The sequence below is a fragment of the Rhagoletis pomonella genome, unplaced genomic scaffold (assembly GCF_013731165.1).
Source record: "Rhagoletis pomonella isolate Grant_MI unplaced genomic scaffold, Rhpom_1.0 Rhpom_scaffold_00013, whole genome shotgun sequence".
NCBI classification, from domain to species: Eukaryota; Metazoa; Arthropoda; class Insecta; order Diptera; family Tephritidae; genus Rhagoletis; species Rhagoletis pomonella.
The window spans coordinates 5043562-5063292 of record NW_023458567.1 but is presented as its reverse complement, the minus strand read 5'-3'; the positions used below and the strand labels follow the sequence as shown (position 1 = coordinate 5063292).

The window sequence follows — 19731 nt, the reverse complement described above, 5'->3', positions numbered from 1 at the left end:
AACCGTTTGGATGTGCAGTAAAAGGAGAATTCCTCACCGTTAAAATATTATTTATTCATAAACGTCGGCTTTAATCCTTTTTAATGGCGGCAATGCAGACCATATTTGAGTGTGAAAGAGCTATTGCAAATATTTCTTCGTAGCAATGATTCCAAGTTCGAACTTATAAATCAAGTTAAAGTACTATTTTCACGCGACATTTAGCTTAGTAAATTAGTATTTAAGCGAACCGCATTAAATTTTCCATATTTACTTCGCGCGCATTCTTGCCTGTAAATCTCAAGGGATTTCTAAAGTTATTTGCTTGATGTGTGATGATTATTTTGAGGTAATAAAACCTCGCTAGCCTCATATGTCCACAATAAGTACTTTAACTCCGATTAAGTTAAGAGTTTCAGGTTATGATACTATCTTTTAACCAATGGTAGAAAATATGTAAATAGTCGTTTTTTCATTTCGGAAACAAAGATAATTTATTAATTTTTTGCGGTTATATTAGAACGTTTCTATAAGCTATATATTTTCATGTGTCATCACGTTTTGATCGATATCGTATAATTTTTTTTAGTAAAAACATTTCATGCAGTGTTCGGACTATACTCCGATTGGAGTATATTGACTCTGGCTTTCGAGAAAATTTAAAATCTAGTCTACTTGGCTCGACTTCAAACCTGAGCCATGTTTCCGCTCACGTTCTGGCCCTATTAGGGCCGTTTTTTTGCAGTTAATCCACGGTTTTCAGTAAAAAAAAATTAAAGCAAAGTTAAAACATACTGATAAAACGAAACTCACTTGAGTAATTATGTTGATTTTTTATTGAAGAGTTTAGAGCTTGGAATATATTCAAGGGACCTACAGTTTTACCCCGACTCCGAACGGCGATTGTATTTTTAGGCGAAGCTGTTTTTCATAGCTGAATACACTCGGAAGTTTGCCATTGTTCGCCGAGGGGCGACCACTATTAGAAAATACGTTTTAATAATTTATTTTTTGATGTTGGTCTAAAACTGTGCTCGAACCCATTCCCCGCGAAATAGTAGCGCGCATTGCTAACTACTACACCATGGCGGCCGCCAGCGCGGCTAATTCTATTTTAAGAAAGGTCCGATATTTATGTTCTACTTTATATAAAATCCTCATAACTGAGTATGCCATACATTATTCTTACAATGGTACAAAACCACGTATATAGAAGCCCAAATTTTACAGGAGAGAGTAAAACCTGTCTTATTTTAAAACAGTTCTCTCTTTTATCTCTACCTAGCGACACGATATCGAACCGAAAATATCGATATAGTACTCATTAAAGGCATCGCTTTAAAAATATCGGGAACCCATTAATATCGGGATAAAAAGGCTCGGTATTCGAAAAATTAAATCTGTATATTGGTCTTATTTTCTAATAAAGAATTAACACTGCACTTTAATAAGTGTTTGCTTATGTAGAGGTAAGTGTGTTAAATGACGGGTTGAAATCCAGCCACATGCCAAACCTAAAATAGTACACATTTGTGCTCTATAAAGCCCAAAATATATCCATATTGCTTTACATATAAATTCCAAAGTATAAAGATTAGCGTGGGGCGAAATCCGCTTTTTAGAATTTTGATTGGCAATAGCAAAAATATGGTTCATTATGCTTTAAAAAAATCTGTGTGCAATTTGGAATTTTTTGGTCAATATCCTAGGCTCGCCCAAGTCCATCAAAGTTCAATATGCTCAAAAAATAAAAACTAATAAATAAATTAATTAATAAATTTTTTAACTAAAATTGTAATAATCTTCAAAAGTATTAGTCCTACATAACTTGGTATATGGACCTTTTTTGTAGAGAATCGAGGTTAGCTAAGACAAAAATTTGTTTAGTACTTGAACTTTCATGGACTTGGGCGAGCCCAGGAGATTGACCAAAAATTTTCACATTTCACACAGGTTTTTTTAGAGCATAATGAACCATATTTTTGCTATTACCAATCAAAATTCTAAAAAAGCGGATTTTCGGCCAACGCTAATAAACATATGGACGTTTCCAGCGGAAGGACGACATAGTACGACATAGATTTGCAAAAAATTGAAAAGCTATTTAGGTAACTCTGAAGTCAAAATAAAAAATATATATGGCATTAAACTCATGTTTTATTTGCGTTAACAATTAGTTTAATAACAATATTAACAAAAAACTTTCAATGGACATTTTTGCAATGTAACGTCATTACGTCACGTCAGTCGAAGTGCGACTGATAAAAACGGCAGGAATGAGTTTTACACGATAATAACCATAAATATTTCAAATATTGCTACAAAAAATTATACAAACTGTCTTGCCTAAATCCCAGAGTTTTGAAATGTTGACGTTTTTATTTTATTTTATAACATTTTGTCATACAAATGTTACGCCACCCCAGATTGGAAATGCCCATTTGTACTTTTCCTTAAGCACATCAAAACGAATTTAATAAAAGCAATTATTTTTAATATAATGTACAATATATTATTAATCATATTAACTTTTTAATATATATTTGCGATTCGATCCGATACCAGGGTTCTGGTACCTGATTCCAAAAAATATCGTCTGAAAACTATCAAGTTTCGGTTATCTACATATTAATACGCTAACGAAATTCCATACAAATCTATTCCTCTCTACTGCTGCTATGTTTCTCACCGATTGCAATGATTGTTCTTTTGTTCGAAAGGTGTTTCAAAGAGGAGGTGCGCCATTTGTTTGTTTTTCTGGTAGGTGGCGCCGGAGTTGAGTTATTCCTAAAAAATTCATTTATGATCCGATTTGCTTCAAATTCAAAATACATATGTGTTACTAACATCAAGAGAAATGCAGCTGCAATGGACCTGATAAGTGCCTCCAGAGCTGAGTTATTCCAATTTCTGTATAAGCCTATGAATGCCTGCTTTGGTTTCACCATCTATGAATTTTAAAATTATTTAACAGAATGTATATTACTCCACCAAACAATATAAGGGACGTAGACGATCAACAGGTGCTGATGGACCTAAAAAACTTCCCAGACAAAATGAAAAAGTGTGTGAAAAAAGTGAAGTGGTCGAATTTCGACTACGGGGCGATACTAGTATATATGTATTTCTTTCGTTTATTTAATGTTCTTGTTCTGGCGTGTTTAAACTTTATAAAAAATTATAAAAACTCAACAAATTTTCACAAAATTTTCAAAATTGTTGATATAATTTTGGTATAGAGTTTTGTTTGTAGCCCATTCAATGCATTTCATAAAAGTAAACCATTCCTAAATGCCTAAGCAATCTACTTTCGAACCAACAGTATTATAACAAAATAAGGAAATACGATATGTATTTGTATGTATGTACAATAAGTACATATGTACATACATCGATTCAAAACTCTTACAAACGTTCTACTCATTCGTTCTTCCCATAAAATAGTCAGAATTTTTCTTCTAAAAATAACTCCTGTAAATTTCGAAACATGGCACAAAAAATGCTCTACATTCATACAAAATAAGTATAGCGAGGAAAAAGAATGCGATCAACAGCGCTACACCGATGAACGGCAATAACAACAAAAAATAAAATCAGTGAGGTTCATACATATATACATATGTGCATACGTGCATAAATATACATATACTACAAATGTATGAATATGCATACATACATATGTATAGATGAGTATCATACATACGCCCGATCGCAAACCAACAAAGTCAAAGATTGAGTAAACTCGGTAGGCGCCCCAACTTAACGTACTGTTGCACACATTTGGCGCTCAGCTGCTGCTGCTGCAAAAATTTTACAGAAATATTACCGATTAGACCAAACGTTTCAATATTCACATAGCGATAGTTTGTTGCACTTGAGAGTTACATTACACATTTATGACTTATGTACATAGGTATGTATGCATTTACTTACATTCATCGATAAAACAATAGAAGTGCGACATTTTTATCAGTTTTGACTATTTTTTTTTTTTTAATAGGTGCGACCTGATGCGTATTGTTTTTAAGTGACAAAGTTGCTCTATTGTAAATTTTTGATGAGGAAGTATTTAGGGAAATGTTTGTTTCTTTAAATACTTAATTCATATTTTTAAACTAATATGTATGTATACGTATTACGCGAAATTACTCATTTCAAGTGCTGATAACTACCAGCAGGGTTGCTTATGTATGTAGCTAAATTGAAATTTTTACACAGTTGAGCGTTCTTTTGCCGCTCGTTTACAAAGAAACGAAGCTAACATTATAATTTTTTTTTATAAAAGTATAGCTCATTATATGTATTATATAACAAACTGGTTTACGAAAATTAGACGAAGTTCATTAAAAATTTAAAACTTTTCAATCATAAATTTTGGTATGCAGTTGTATAGCCCATTAAATTCCACAATAAAATACAAAATTGAAGTTGCTAAAAAATTCCGTTGATTTTTGATACTTTTATTGCGGTTTTTCTCATATAACACGAGTATTTAAATGGAAGAATTCCTTCAAAAGCGTCAGAAAAACAACTGAGTAAGTGTAGTCATCCCTGCACGCGGAAGAAGTATTTTGTTTGCACGCGTATTTTTATTTTTTTTTTTATAGACTGCTTAGTTTACTTATTAATTATTAGTTGGCAAATTATCTCAGTCTAAATCTCAATATCAATTCTTTTCTTTATATTTATCTTTACTTTTTATATTTATCTTTGTCTTTGTATATTTGTCTGTATCTTTATATTTATGCTGATCTTTGTACATATATGTTTTTATCTTTTTCATCTTTATTTTTTATTTAAATCTTCATCTTTATCTTCACCGTCATTTCAATCTTAATCTTTATATTTTTATATTTGTCTTTATTGCTGCCTTTGACTGTTGCTATCCTTTTACTTAGATATAATTACCTCTGTCTTTGTCTATATCCTTGGCTGTGCCCTTAGCTTTGAATCTCCCTGTCCCCAGTGGCGTTCAACGTATACGTTCGTTTTCTGTCCACGCATTCGCCATATATAATCTTTGCGTGGTCTTAACAGAAATTTTAAAAATACTTGCAAAATAATATTTAAATACAACCTAGAAATACGTCGGAAAAAAATTATTTGAAATACGAATACAAACTACTCAAAAAAGAAGTTTTTAAATAGAAAGAACTTATTTTGAAAATACAAATACATACATACATTTCGAAATACTTTTGAAGTCAAGTGAACATACAATGGGCCGTAACTAACGAAAAATTCAAAAACTCTTTATTTATTGCAATGAAAAAGTGAAGAGAAGAGAATGAGTACATTTCGGATTTGGTAATCCGTATGAGAGAATTTTCAAATGTGGAAAAAAATGAATGGCAGTGTTGTACAACCTAACTTTATAGAAAAAGTATTTAAAAATAAAAAATACTGATTGAAATATTATACAAAATACTCTTTTCAAAATGTACGCATTTTGTTTTTTGAATACTTGTATTTGAAATACTTAACATCTCTGGGTGTTAAATATCTCGGACCTCGATTATATAGTCAAAACTGGTAAAAAAATATTGCACTCCTATTATTTGGTTGATTACTGTATGGATGTACATTAGACTGCATCACCAAAAAAGTTCCGGTTTTTCCGCCGGGATTACAAAATCTATTGTACTCTAAGACGTTATTTCGGAAAAATATTAAGATTTAAGCGATCTGGACCGATTTGAAAATACCTTCAAAAATGGAAAAATGGAAAAATAGAAGCTTAAACCGTTTTGTCATTTGAGGGGATTTTTTCAAAAAACATCTTTAAGAAACTATTTTTATTCATAAAAAACTCTATTTTTGGAGGTATTTTCAAATAGGTCCAGCTCGCTTAAATCTTAATATTTTTCCGAAATATTTTGGTGGACGTCTTAAAATATAATAGATTTTATAATTCCGATGGAAAAACAGTACCCATTTTTTTTTTGGTATGGGGAGTGATGCAGTCTAATGTACATACACACATATATATGAATATACATACATATGTACGACTGCATTTTGTAACTTGCATTTTGTTTTGAATTCATATTTATTTCGGGTGTATCTCTTCGGGAGTGTTTGGTTACTTGCTTATACCCCAGACATACTTTGGCACATACCGAATTCGAATACGCACATGTGCATGGTATATGTCTATGGAATTATTTACATACATATTTACGTATGTGTAGGTAGAATCTTCTCTCTAAAACAAAAGAAGTCATCGACTTTACATATTTCTTCCGCCACGTAACCTTACTGGCAGGAGCAACCGCTCGAGCCCCCTAAAACTGCATATGTACTAAGCAGAGTCAATATGTTAGTAGATACATACATATGTACATATGTAAATACTCGTATGTGCCGCGGGTACATATGCGCTTAAAACAGTGGAAATGCTCGTATAAAAGCAATGTCACTGACAGTCGCTTGTCGCCTGCTACAGACAGTAGCATAAAAATGTCATTAAATTTTCGTTGTTTTTGCTCCTTTTGTTTTGCCAGCGATTAGAAGAGTGCAGCAAAGCATGATTGTAGTTGCTACTCAGTTTCTTGTATTATACTAAATACGTCTCTTGCATCTCAGGTGACGATATATATATACGGTGACCATCCGTTCTGTTTTTTGCAGGACCGTACTGTTATTTAAAGGTCTGTCCTGCGTAGTTTTTCAAAACAGAAAACCCCCAAAATGTACTGATTTTTTCCAAGTGTCCTGCCTTTGTCCCGCATTTTCTTCGATATTTTAAAATTAACTTGTTCTAATCGAAATAAAAGCAGTGTCGATAACTAATTGATAACTACATAAGGGTAAGCTGGTTTTGAAGGTTCAACTAGTCAATGCGTTATAAATACTGTACGGTTATGACGAGAAATTGAAGACCAGCATCAAATATATCGATAACACTGTTCTACAAATTTTGTGGTAATCGCTTAAGAAAAAAAATATTTTCCAAGCCAATTTTCTTTTCAAACAAGCGTTTTCGTAATTTTTTCGAAAAACGTGTTTTTGGTACATTTCGGACCTATTCGTCAATATCTCATGAAAAAATTATCCGATCAACATAAGCGACCTACTGTCCTCTTACAAAAATATATTACTTTGCCAATTTCGAAGAAAAATATTAGTGTTACAAGCGACCAAAATCGAAAAATTGAAATTACAATCATTTTCTTTTTACAGTAAATGAAAATCTGATGAGAAATTTAGATGTTACGGAACACAATCTGCACAAAAAATATATATTATTGCAAAGAGCCCATCAATACCTTTCGAACTGTTAGTCGTTTCATGAAATATTGAGGAATAATTGAAAAAGTACTAAAAATACGTTTTTCGAACAAATCTCGAAAGCACTTCTTTGAAACCATGGGTATTTTTTTCGTGTAAAGTAATACGTAATATGCCTTATTATAATTTTGTAAATATTCATTACTAAAGGATTAATACCGATGAAGCAAATGTGATTTATGTTAAAAGTTTAAAATTGGATTAATAATTAAGAAATATACACTCTTGGTTATTTGAATAGCGCATCCTTTTAATGGGCCGTACGAATAAAAACTAAGCGATTGCCTTTTCTTAAAATTGTATACCTTTTACTCCAATTTTGTTTGAATAAATTGAGTAAAAGGTCTGAAATTTCAAGAAAAAGCAATTGCTTATTTTTATTCATACAGCCCAATACTTAGTAGGAGGTACAGTTTTCCTTTTGTTTGTTTAATATTCATTAACTTTTTATAAAAATATAGCATATTCTACGTCTACATCCCATTTAAAAAATTTTTGAAAATTAAAAAAAAAATAATCATAGGGGCGACAATTTTTTTTTTGTTGACGGTGCTGCGCATTTTCTTCCATATAAAAATTTTGTCAAGCATACTTTGTATGGTAGAAAATCAAAAAAAGGGTGCGCTATTCAAATGACGAAGAATGTATATATGTAGTATATTTTTGTTATTTTTATACTACGCAATTATATGTAGGTTAATTTTTTGAAAAATTGTCCTGCATTTTCGAAATATATTTATGGTCACCGTATATATATATATATATATATATAATAAAAAATTGTTCGATTATCGCATAAAAATTTTTTTACATATAAATATTTATTGAAAATGAACGTTCTAGATTTGGACAGATTCAACATATGATAATTCTCCAGGTGAAAATATTGAAACATTTTGTTGCTTCACACAAAATATTTTTGTTGCTGACATTGAGAAATTACAATAGATGCAGAATAAAACTCTCTGCTCAGTTTGCAACACACCTGGAAACTGTTAAACAGCTTTCGCTAAAAACCAAAAATTTTCTTTCAATTTTTCAACTACCAAAACCGGTTTAGCGCGAAACTTCGCTATTGGAAAACGACAGTCGAAAAATTTTTACGATTATATGAAAATTCTTTTCTAGAAAATAACGTGACTTTCATTGTTTGTCAGCCTTTTCCTTTTGTCAATAAAACAAACCCGTCAGCAATCCTGGCTATCTCCACAAAGGTATTGTTAGATGAAATTATGCGAAAATAAAGTAACTTATTACCAAAATAATATTTTTTATGCATTTTTAAGTTTTTTCGCCAAAATATGTATTTTGTGTGTGTGTGTATTTTGTGATGTGAAGAAAAATCTAAACTCAAGAGATCGCTCTACTATTCAATATTCGGGCGAACACCGAAGCCGAAGCCGAACATTCAAATTAAGTTTTCGTTTCAAAAAAAGATGTGTGATTTTTGATTTCGTAAGAAATCATTTTTATTATTTTTTAAATAAAAGGAACACCATACAAACATACATAGTTGAAAACAAAAACAAGAAAGGCAAAAAAGTGCAGTCTTAACGTTGAAAACATTGTAAGGACTTGAATAACTTTCCTGATTTTATGATCATACTCAAAATTATAATGCTTTATGTTATAAACCAAGAAAAGAAGCCTGTCTGCATTTGCTGCTAAGATATTAGATCGTCAATCGGTGTACAGTTGGCATAGCAACACTCGTTGGTATCGCAGTTAAATACTTTTTCGCAAACTTTTTAAATTAAAAAAAATTAAAGAATGCCAATAATGGAATATATTGACACTTCGAAGAACAAGTGGTTGATCTAAATATTCGTTTAACTCAACTTCAAAAGTAATTTTTGGTTGTCGATTTGCACAATTGGTTCATCAGAAATGTCTTCATTATCATTAGGATAGCAAGTGTTACGAAAAATTTGGAAAATTGGTCTTGTACATTGTTCAAATTCATCTGCGGTAAAATATTTTCCTTTGAATTTTGGATCAATTAAAGTAGCAACCATATATTCCTCACGCATTAAATTATTAAAGCGGCGTTGCAAGGATTTTAATATTTTATCCTTCAAATCGGATACTTCACACTCGTCTGTTTCGGCAGTTTGTAAATTCTTTTTTCAATCATGGCTACTAGTGGAGTTACTATAGATATACATGCATCAGAACAAATGTTAAGTGTAGGTCAAAAAATAATTTCAAAATAGGCAAAACTTTAGTTATGTACACCCACTCATCCGCAGTCAGTGTATTTGTAGACAAACTCTCAACCGCAAACATATTAAACGCTAGTTTTTTCCTCTAAGAGCCTTTCCAAAATGGTAAAGAAACTATTCCATTTAGTTGGGAGATCTTGTTTTAATTTATGTGTTGGTAAATATAATAATTACTAATAGGATTTCAAATATCTGCTGGCTGATTCACTTCTATGAAACTGGCCCACTATTTTACGACATTTCTGTAACAATTCTAGAGATGCGAAACAACAACAAAGGTGTAACCACTGTCGTGAAATAATTTAACTTCACTACAAATACAACACCTTTTCAATTGCCTAATTGTTCGGTATATGCGACTGAAGGCCGGAGATAAAAAATCAGCCGAATAAGCCGAACACCGAAGCCAGGCCGAACCTTCGGTTGGACACTAATAGGTAAGTACATATAAAAAGTTTGTCAAAGCGTATGAGTTTTCATACTTACATACATATCGTTGCCTTAATAGACATAGAAAAGCCCCAACTCATTTTTCTTTGAAATCCAGCCTTATGAAAACGTCAATTTATAAAGCTTTTAAAACCTTCTTTATTTTTTGTGAATCAGGCCATAAGAATATAATATAAAAATAACTCTCACTGTATTAAATTATTTACATAAAGCCTTCGAAACTTAAGATCCTTACTTTTTATTAAAATAAAAGAGTGCTATGAAATAAAATTTTAGATAGGGCTTTTCTATATTAAGGTAACGATATATTATATATATGTGTATGTATGTACATACATACATATGTAATCATACCTTGTAATGCTATTTTTAGTCCGAATTTTATTACTTGTCCCCATTCTTTACAGATTTTTACTAGAAATTCAAAGAGATGTACATATTCAAATGTGTTTCTCATTCCAAAAAATAAGTATAGGGGGTGCTGTGCAAGCAGTGAAGAAAACAGGCTAAATCTCACGGTAAGTAAAGCAATGTAATAAATCATCGAATGATGTGTACGCATGAACGTACATTTCTAAACGGAAAAGCGTTTAGAAATATTTTCCTCGTTTAATGATACACACGAACTTTTGCGCATACATACATATGTACACTTTACCATCAAAATGTTCTAGTTTTTAAGTTACCGCGCAATGTGAAAAACGAAATCGTTCTCCTCCAATTCAAAAATAGTATCGTTAATGTGAGTCTACTGCGCTCATGTAAAATACTCGTACAAGCGCGTTTTTCACTCTCGTTTCGTGTAGAGATTTTTACATGCATATTAACATATTTGCATATGTAGAGATGTACATATTCGTATGTATGAACATTCTATTGACCAAAAAAAGCGCTATCGTAGAATCTTAAAGTAAAGCCCATATTTATTTTAATGAATATTCAAAAACATTCCGATTAATGTAATCCAACGAATTATAATGCAATGCACGATTTTATAAAGCGCGTAAAAGGCCTTACGTTGTACAATAGGGTGGTCCAAAAATGCATGTGGGAAAAAGTAAAGTCGGCATTTTTATGCTCTCACCCCCTAGGATTCTTCTATACTGAAAAAATATACCCTTATTTTTTGGTTTTGAAACCAAAAAATATTAGAGGTTGCTCAAAGCGCTCAAAGTTTGCCATGTATTTTATTGGGAAAAACAACTTTTCGTAGAAGTCGTGTAGAATTCTTCAAAATCAATATTTGTTAATCTGTTTCTCTGCAGGAAACTCCCAATAATAATACCCAATTGTTTATTTAACCATATTTTCATAGCAACTATAATATATAGGTCCGCAAAAATTTCCAAAAACCCCGAAAAATGCAATTGGGGGACCAATAAAAAATCGTTAGTATAAAAAATAGTTAAATAAATAATTGAATATTTCTATTGAAAGTCTCCTGAGGAGAACTGTAGTTTTCCTATCGAAAAATATTGATTTTGAAGAATTCTATACCATTTCTACCAAAAGTTTTTTTTTTTCTCCATATAAAATACATAGAAAACGTTGAGCGCTGTGAGCGAGCTCTAAATATTTTTTGATTTCAAAATAAAAAATAGGGGTATACTTATTTTCGATATAGAACAATCCCAGGTGGTGAGAGCATTAAAAGTTCGGGTTTACTTTTTTGGATCACCCTATTGTACACACAGCTTTAGTATATATGTGCATGTATGTATGTATTTATTCACATATGCAAGCACAAGTCCAAGCTTAATCCAAATTGAAAAGCGTTTATATAAAAAACTACTTCTACGGCATTTCTTCGGTTAGTTTAGAATGTAAATAGCACATTGTATTTGAAATTCAAAATACGAGTATAAACAAATACAGTAGAATAGTTCAGAAGAGCTGCCGCACATTTGAGAGAAAGCGAAAGTTCTCATGGAAGTACTGACAAATGCACAAATATATGTAAACACATACGTATGTATGTATGTATGAATATACATGTGTATATATAAGTAAACCTACTTCACGATACAAAAATAACTCATTATGATTGCCTTTTATTAAAAGAGAGAATATGATAGAAAAGGAGTGAGAGCATTAGTTATAAATACGTATAATACTTTTTTCGCTTATTTCGAAATACTTCAACAAAAGAGCGGTGGACTATATTTACTTAGATACATACATATGTACATATTTAGCTGTTATGGTTGGAAGGCCTAGGAAAGGTGTTTTTTCGACTTAGTCGGAGCAAAGACAGAGAGGTGTTAATTGAGTGGGTTTTGGGGGACTTGTGAAGAGGTGATTACTGTCATGCGGGGAACCTTAATATGCACGATATATATACATACATATGTGCATCTGTTACATTATCCAGACCGTAATTGTGACAGACTATGACGAGAAACGTATAACGATTATGCAGCTTAAAAGCAACAAAGCTGCTAGAGCTGACGGCCTGCCAGCCGAGCTATTCAAGTAGGTGGCGAGGGGCTTATAGGGTGCATGCATCAACTCTTGTGCAAAATAGGGTCAGATGAACGCCATGCCTGACAACTGGAATTGTAAGTTTTCTCTGTCCAATCCACAAGAGAGACGATCCCGCCATACGCGCCCAACTACTGCGAGATCAGCCTCCTAAGCATAGGTTACAAGGTCTTATCGAGTGTATTGTGTGAAAGACTGAAGCCCACCGTCAACGAACCGATTGAGCTTTATCAGTGGGGCTTTAGGCCTATTCACAATACGCCAAATCTTGGAAAAGACTCGCGAGACTGATGTGTGTAATGACGTTGGGCAATGCCACCAGCTCCGTCAGAATTGGGAAGGACCTCTCTGAGGCGTTTGATACCAAACGAGGTTTCAGACAAGGTGACTCCCTTTCATGTCTTTTCTTTAATCTGATGTTGAAGATGATTATAAGAGCCGCAGAACTGAATGGCTCTGGCACAATACTTTACAAGAGCATGGAATTTCTGGCGTATGCCGACGACATCGGCATTATCGGTAAATACAAGGGCTACGTCAGGTCGGCCTTCTCGGAATTAGATAGAGAAGCAAAGCGAATGGATCTGGTGGTGAACAAGGACAAAACCCAGTATCTCCTGTCAGCACACAACATTCAAAGAATAAGCATCTTGGCACCCAGGTCACTGTTGACAGTTTCAAGTTCGAAAATGTAGACGACTTCGTTTTTGTAGGAACCATCATTAACACCAATAATAATGTCAGCCTTGAAATCCATTGGAGAATCACTCCTGCCAAAAAGTGGCTCTAGCAAGTACCTATGTATGCAGGTGCTCACGTCGGTAGCAACCGACCAAGAACTGCTTTCTTGATGTTGTTCTGTCGACAGCAGAAGACACCCTGCAGCTGTATTGTGTTGTGGCACTTCTGTAGCTTCGTCCACTGCGTTTTGCTGGTCCCCGGTGACCAAACTGGCGCAGAGTAATTAAGTACCGGCCATCCACTTGCCTTGTATGTTGCCAACAACATTTCTTTACACGCGCGGCGAGCGGTTCGAGGCCTCTGTTGCTGCTCTGTACGTTGTTGGCAAATGTAATTGAAGGCGCGGAGAAGGAGAGGCACCTGCCAAAATGAACCCTATTAGGGCTATTCACAGCCGTCGACGTGATTTCCCAGCTGTAGCCTGACCTCTTTTGTCATATGACTTTGGCTTATGAGGTACCGGATCCAGCCATCCGTTACCGCCAAACTTATACTTATATATAACCCGAATCCAATCGGGTGTCTCACTGATCCGCAGTTTTACGTTTTGACCTGGGCGTCCCAATTTTCTGTCATGCCTTAAATTTCTCGACGAAATTTAATTAATCATTGTCGGTTTATAAAAGGTGAAGAAGTACGAGTATACTTTACTTTACGCCTCATCGATCAAGATATTTGCTCTGCAATGTGCTTTTATACATATGTACGTACATAAGTAGTATGTATGGATGTATAAAAACTTGATCGCTCTCGATGCCAAAATGTACGCTCTCGCGCTCTCACAGGTTGAAGCATCAGATCAACAAACAGATCGAAGAAAACAGCTTACGAAAAACGTTGAAATCATTTCGATACTGAATTCGAATTCGGTCATTGTGAATGTTTGTACTCGTATGTTCATACTTTGGTAAGTAGAGTAGCAAGCAATGCTCTTCGCAGTGGCGTTAAAAATGAAAACTAGCTACACGACGAACCACAAAATGCAAAATATTTAAAATCGAAACTTTTCAACGAAAAACGACACGAATGCAGGGGGTTATTTTTGGGATACGCTTTTCGAAACGACGACAACAACAGCTGCAACAACATCGACAATAGCAACATCATACCCATACGACTATCGTTAGTAGCTAGCGGCCGCTAAAACAGCAGCACAGTCAAACCGATGATCGGTCCACCATCGGTCGATATGTGTAGTAGATATGAGCTAACAATCGTAGTAGTGTAGCGGCACAAAAACAAAAATAAAACAACCTATGTACAACAACCATAAGGAAGTGAGGAATAAAAACAAAAATTGGAAAAATTCTAAATAGATGTTGAGCATGAAACAAGCGAATGTACAAACGTATGCAACAACAAAACAACAGAGAATGCAGAGACGGTAGCCGAAGAAGAAGCAGAAGAAGAAGAAGCAGCAATGGCAACCGTAGCGGTTGTAGCGGTATTTGACGAGTTTAGCGAACGCGATGATCGTAGTGTTGGTTGGTAGCCGTAGACGTAATGTTGGGTGGGATCGACGGTAAATTTACCAGATACTTATACTATGTAAAATAAGTGGCAAAAAAACCAAACGTGCGAAGAAAAAAAATTAAGTGAATTGTCGGTGGAGCATTGGCGCGCGTGTGTTTACATTTAGATACAAAAAAAAAAATATTAAAACGGATACAGCGAAGAAGAGTTGCAACTGGGAGAGACTTTGTGAAACAAAATCTCTCTTGACTATGAGCAATAAATTGGAAATCATGGTACGGCTCTTAAGGATATTAAAAGACTATGCTTAAGTTATATACATATACCATACAAATCAATATATGAGCACATGCTTATATGCGCATATTGCACACCTTCATACATATGTATGTCGATAGTAGATCTAAACCGCGATCACTTAAAAAAAATCAGGACGATTTTCTCGCTGATTAAGTACACTAACTAAAAAACTATTGTTACGCCTGTTTTGGTATTAATTGCATTGAATTTGTACGATCCAAAAGCAGTTACATTTCCAGATCTGATTTTTTAGTTAGCTCACCTTAGACCCACATACATACAGTATCGGTCATATCTATAGCACGCCATTTCAAAGTGATATTGTGTGCCACTTATGTCTATTTATTTATTTTTAAGAATTTTCAATTAAAATACAGTTCTTTCTCTAACAAAACCCATATAAACCCAAGTTTAAAAATTTGTAGAAAACTACAAAAAAGGGCAACAAATTTTCACCTAAATTTCAAACTTTTTTCTCGGAAGTGTTTGAATTTTTCTGAATACACAGTTTTATAGCCCAATCAATTTTAGTCTGATAATGTGCAAGTTTCAAGTGACTGAAAGTTACCGTTGATTTTTTAGAATTTTTTTCACCAAAGGTGTTGCGGTTTTCTTCCATAAACAAATAAATTTATTAATAAGTTTATTCATTATATGGAAGCCAATGCGACAAAAAAAATTCGGAAAAATTAACGGTAATTCGTAGCCACTTGAAATTTGCACATTATCAGACTAAAATTGCAGGGGCTAAAAAACTGTGTACTCAACAAAATTCTAACACTTCCGGAAAAAAGTTTCAAATTTAGGTGAAAATTTGTTACACTTTTTTGTAGTTTTCTACAAATTGTTGAACTTGGGTATATATGGGGTTTGTCTGAAAATGAACTAAATTTTAATTGAAAATTCTTAAAAATAAATAAATAAACATAAGGGGCACACAATATCACTTGGAAATGGCGTGCTATAGATATGACCGATACTGTACATACATATGTAGGTGTGCGATATGCATGCATTTTATACATATCTACTAATGTGCATACGAAAATGTATTTGTTTGCATTTTGTGCTGTGGGGGGTGTGCAAATTTGCAGTGACGATTTTTGGCGGCTTTTTGTTGGTTTAAAAAGAAATTTTTTTTTAAGAGGCATTTAAAAAAATTTTCTAAATTTATGTAAGCACATATCGGTGGCTTTTATTCAAAACAACCCATCTGCAATTTTCAGAAAAATTAAATTGTGATATAAAAATTCACCTCAGAGTTAACTGTCATCGATGATATTGATGCTGACCTTGTTTATCGCTTGTTAGAAGAATAAAAGCCCTCGATATTTCACATTTGCCGAACCATAGCTTTTATAGATTTAAAATGTTTTATTGTCACTCAAACTTGAAGCTAATAATAATAATAGACTATTGGCACTTACACATATGTTAGAGTTTTGCCGAGCTTCTCTTCCGATTTGTGGCATGCGCCTTGATGTTGTTACACAAAGGGGAAGGACCTACAGTTTTACGCCGACTCCGAACGACGATTGTATTTTAATGAGAAGCTGTTTTTCATGGCAGAAATACACTCGGAGGTTTGCCATTGCCTGCCGAGGGGCGACCGCTGTTTAGAAAAAAACTTTTTTCTAAATTTTTTTGCGATGTTGGTTTGACCAGTGCTTGAACCCAGGCCCTGCGAAGTGGTAGCGCGCACTGCTAAATACATACAGCTATTTACATACATTCGCGTTTTTTTTTACCTTTACCGCCCATGTTGGCTGAGTTTTCTGTGATTTTTTTCGGTCCCTTCTTAATTCTGGCAACTACAATTTTTTATTCAAAAGTTTTATTCGAACAAAAACTTTTTTTATTTAAGTGATATTTTTAAAGATTTTTTTTTTTACTTGCACAAATCGATTACATGCAAAAAGTTTGACTACATTTAAAAATTAAATATGTATGTGGATAAGTAAATATGTTAAACATTTAAATTCATAAGAATATATGTAGATATGTACATATGTATGTAAACACAAAATACCTATTTCCAAAATTTCAAATTAAATCAGCCCTTTCGTCAATTCTATGTGAATAAATCGTTCCCATAATTCAACGTGTAAAACAAAAACAAATGGGAAAAATTGTTTTTGTTTTGTTTTATAAATTTTGGGAATATATGTGCATGTGAAATTCGCGATAGGGCCGAATACAAAAAAAAATATATTATTTAAATTTATATATAAGTACATACCTACGTAAGATGTGCATATTATGTATATATCTACATAAAGTGTAAAAATGTCATATCTGTATCGATTACCAGTATCTCACTAGACCAAAAAAGGTATTAATTTTTACGAAATATCGTAGTTTATCGACACCTGACTTTCCACTTACACTCGACCTATCTCGGCAGCCAGTTCGAAAACGCGATTTTTTTTCTGGTGCAGTCTAATGTATATCCTACAAAATCTGAAGCAAATATTTTCTTTTAATTGTTGCAAAAACACAGAAGTAAAGTTTCACTTCCACATTAATTAAAATGAGCTTAGAAATAATTTTTCGCATGTTTTGACAAATAGGCTATTTTGAGTTTTGAAGAACGTGTGGGAAATGGTTGTATGCATGAAAATTTTTAAGCGTGAAGGCATGTAGATAGGTGGAGTAAAATGTATGTAAGCTCTTGCATTAAAAATATTTAGATACATAAACATCAATATATAAATATGTACATATATTAACCTATGCATTCGCCTTACTTATGTGCATACATATCTATGTTCACGTGAATGCCAGATAATTAAATAATTTACTAGCCCATTCTTCGTTGAGGTGTTTTTTTTTTTCTTGTGGTCACTCTTGCTACCACTTCGTCCCAACCGAGAGGTAGCTAATCTGACAAGGGACAATATTGCTCTCAGTATCAATTTTAAGCTGCGGGCACACGACTTAAAGTGCGTTTACATATAAAGATAATCTCAATGAAAGCTCGTTTGTAAAACACCCCGTATACACAGGAAAATCTCCGATTATTAGCCGTCAAATTTATTGTGCTTGTAATTCTCACCACACAGAAAAGTTAAGTTCATTCTGTGCCACTGTGATCACGTTGTTCTGCTTTAAAAAGCTATTTAAGTATGTATAGTATGTTTTAATTAAAAATTTTATTAAAAATATCTGTACGAATCGCTTCTTTGCTACCGCCCATTTTGTTTCCTTCCACATTTGTCATTTCTCCTCTTCTTCGCAAAAATAATCGATAAAACTAAATTAAACACCGGAAGTCATCGGTTTAGTCCGAGATTATTTTATAACAACAGAATAACGAGGGACGAATTTTATATCTATTTTCCTAATTATAGATAAGAAAGTTGAGCGCGAAAATTAGGATAATCTCTACATATGTAAACATACTTTTATACTATGTATCCATTGTGACATTTACCCTTGTAAAGGCTTCATAGTCACACCTTATATGCAGTGATCGGACTTCTACCACATTGTGGTAGATCTACCACTTTTTTGAGCATCTACCACATCTACCACTCAAGGTCTGAAATCTACCACATATTCGCGTTTTTGAGTAGTTTTATTTTTGCTTGACATAATTTCCCTAATTTTAAGAGCAAAAATTGTCCAAAACTAAACTCGATATGGTAACAAGAATGACATGATGCAAGATTCCGCATTCCCGGCGACGATGAAATTTCTCAAGTAAAAGTAAATAAAGCCGAATGGGAGGATAAAATAAACTGTAAAATAGTAATTTTCTCAATTTTTCGAGAGGAAACGTGGTTTTTTTATGTTAAATTGCAAAATATATGATTTATAAAAAGAACTACATAATAGCGAAAATGTTAAAAAAGGTGAAATTTTTGTGAAAGTATTAGCAAATGTAAGTGTATCTAAGGTTTCTGAGGCGTTGTTTACTTTTACTTGAGAATTGTCAAAGGCGGCAAATCCCAATTAGCTGTTTCTGGAACGTGCCACAATTTGTTCGCTACTTCGTGATGTGATAAAAAGAAAAGATGGCAGCACTCCGCAAGGTTGCAGAAATCTTTTAAAATATGTTCGAAAAATATCTTAATATGGAAGCAACTGCTTTACACTGTCAAGGAAAAAAATGCCAAAACTCAACGCAATTTTTAGCAACTTCAATCTTGCACTTTATTATACTAAAATTAAATTTTTTAGAGTCTAATTAAAAAGTTTGCCATTTAGGTGAAACCTTGCAGATTTTTCATAATTTTTGTACAAAGTTTGATCCAAACCCAGAGATCTACCACATTTTTTGAAATCTACCACTTTTTTTTTGAAATCTCCCAGATTCTACCACACAGAATTTTTTTAAAGTGCGATCAATGCTTATATATCTGCGCTGTTTCCTGCTCCTCATTACATAACCTACATGGTCGAAAGGCACATCTCCCACATTTTACAAGTGCTTCATTAAGAAAGCCTTTAATCAGTCTTACATCGTGCCAAGTAAGATGGAGTGTTTCAGTTCTCCTTGTGGTTCATAGTTCTTCCGTATTTGGCCAGAAATGTTGCGCTTCATTTTTCATCCAGATATAACAATTTCGCTCATCAACTAATCGGTAATTATTTTGCTAAAGTAGTCGGTTGATAAGACTTCAAGAATTTTGCAGCAAAAATAATTATTTTATCGTACCCCTCCAGATTCCGCTTGGGAGTTACTTTTGGATAGAAGAAATACTAATAAGACTCGTTGAATTTGCGGAGTGTCGAACATACCAAAAGAGAGTTAATAAAAATTTGTAAAAGACTCAATGAATTCCCATATGAT

The 19731-nt window shown here is 33.3% G+C and overlaps 1 protein-coding gene across 3 annotated transcripts in view; it reads left to right on the top strand.

The window, feature by feature from the left end:
* LOC118748587 overlaps nucleotides 1-19731 on the top strand; it is a 59218-nt gene that overhangs the window by 14407 nt on the left and 25080 nt on the right. For 2 of the 3 annotated variants that reach the window (XM_036483130.1, XM_036483128.1), the window contains exon 1: nucleotides 14567-14911. The exons of the other annotated variant lie outside the window; for it this stretch is intronic. In XM_036483130.1, coding sequence (XP_036339023.1) covers nucleotides 14888-14911 — 24 coding nt within the window. In that variant the 5' untranslated portion in view covers nucleotides 14567-14887. Of the gene's footprint in view, nucleotides 1-14566; nucleotides 14912-19731 lie in introns of those variants that run through there. 3 annotated transcript variants of the gene reach the window in all.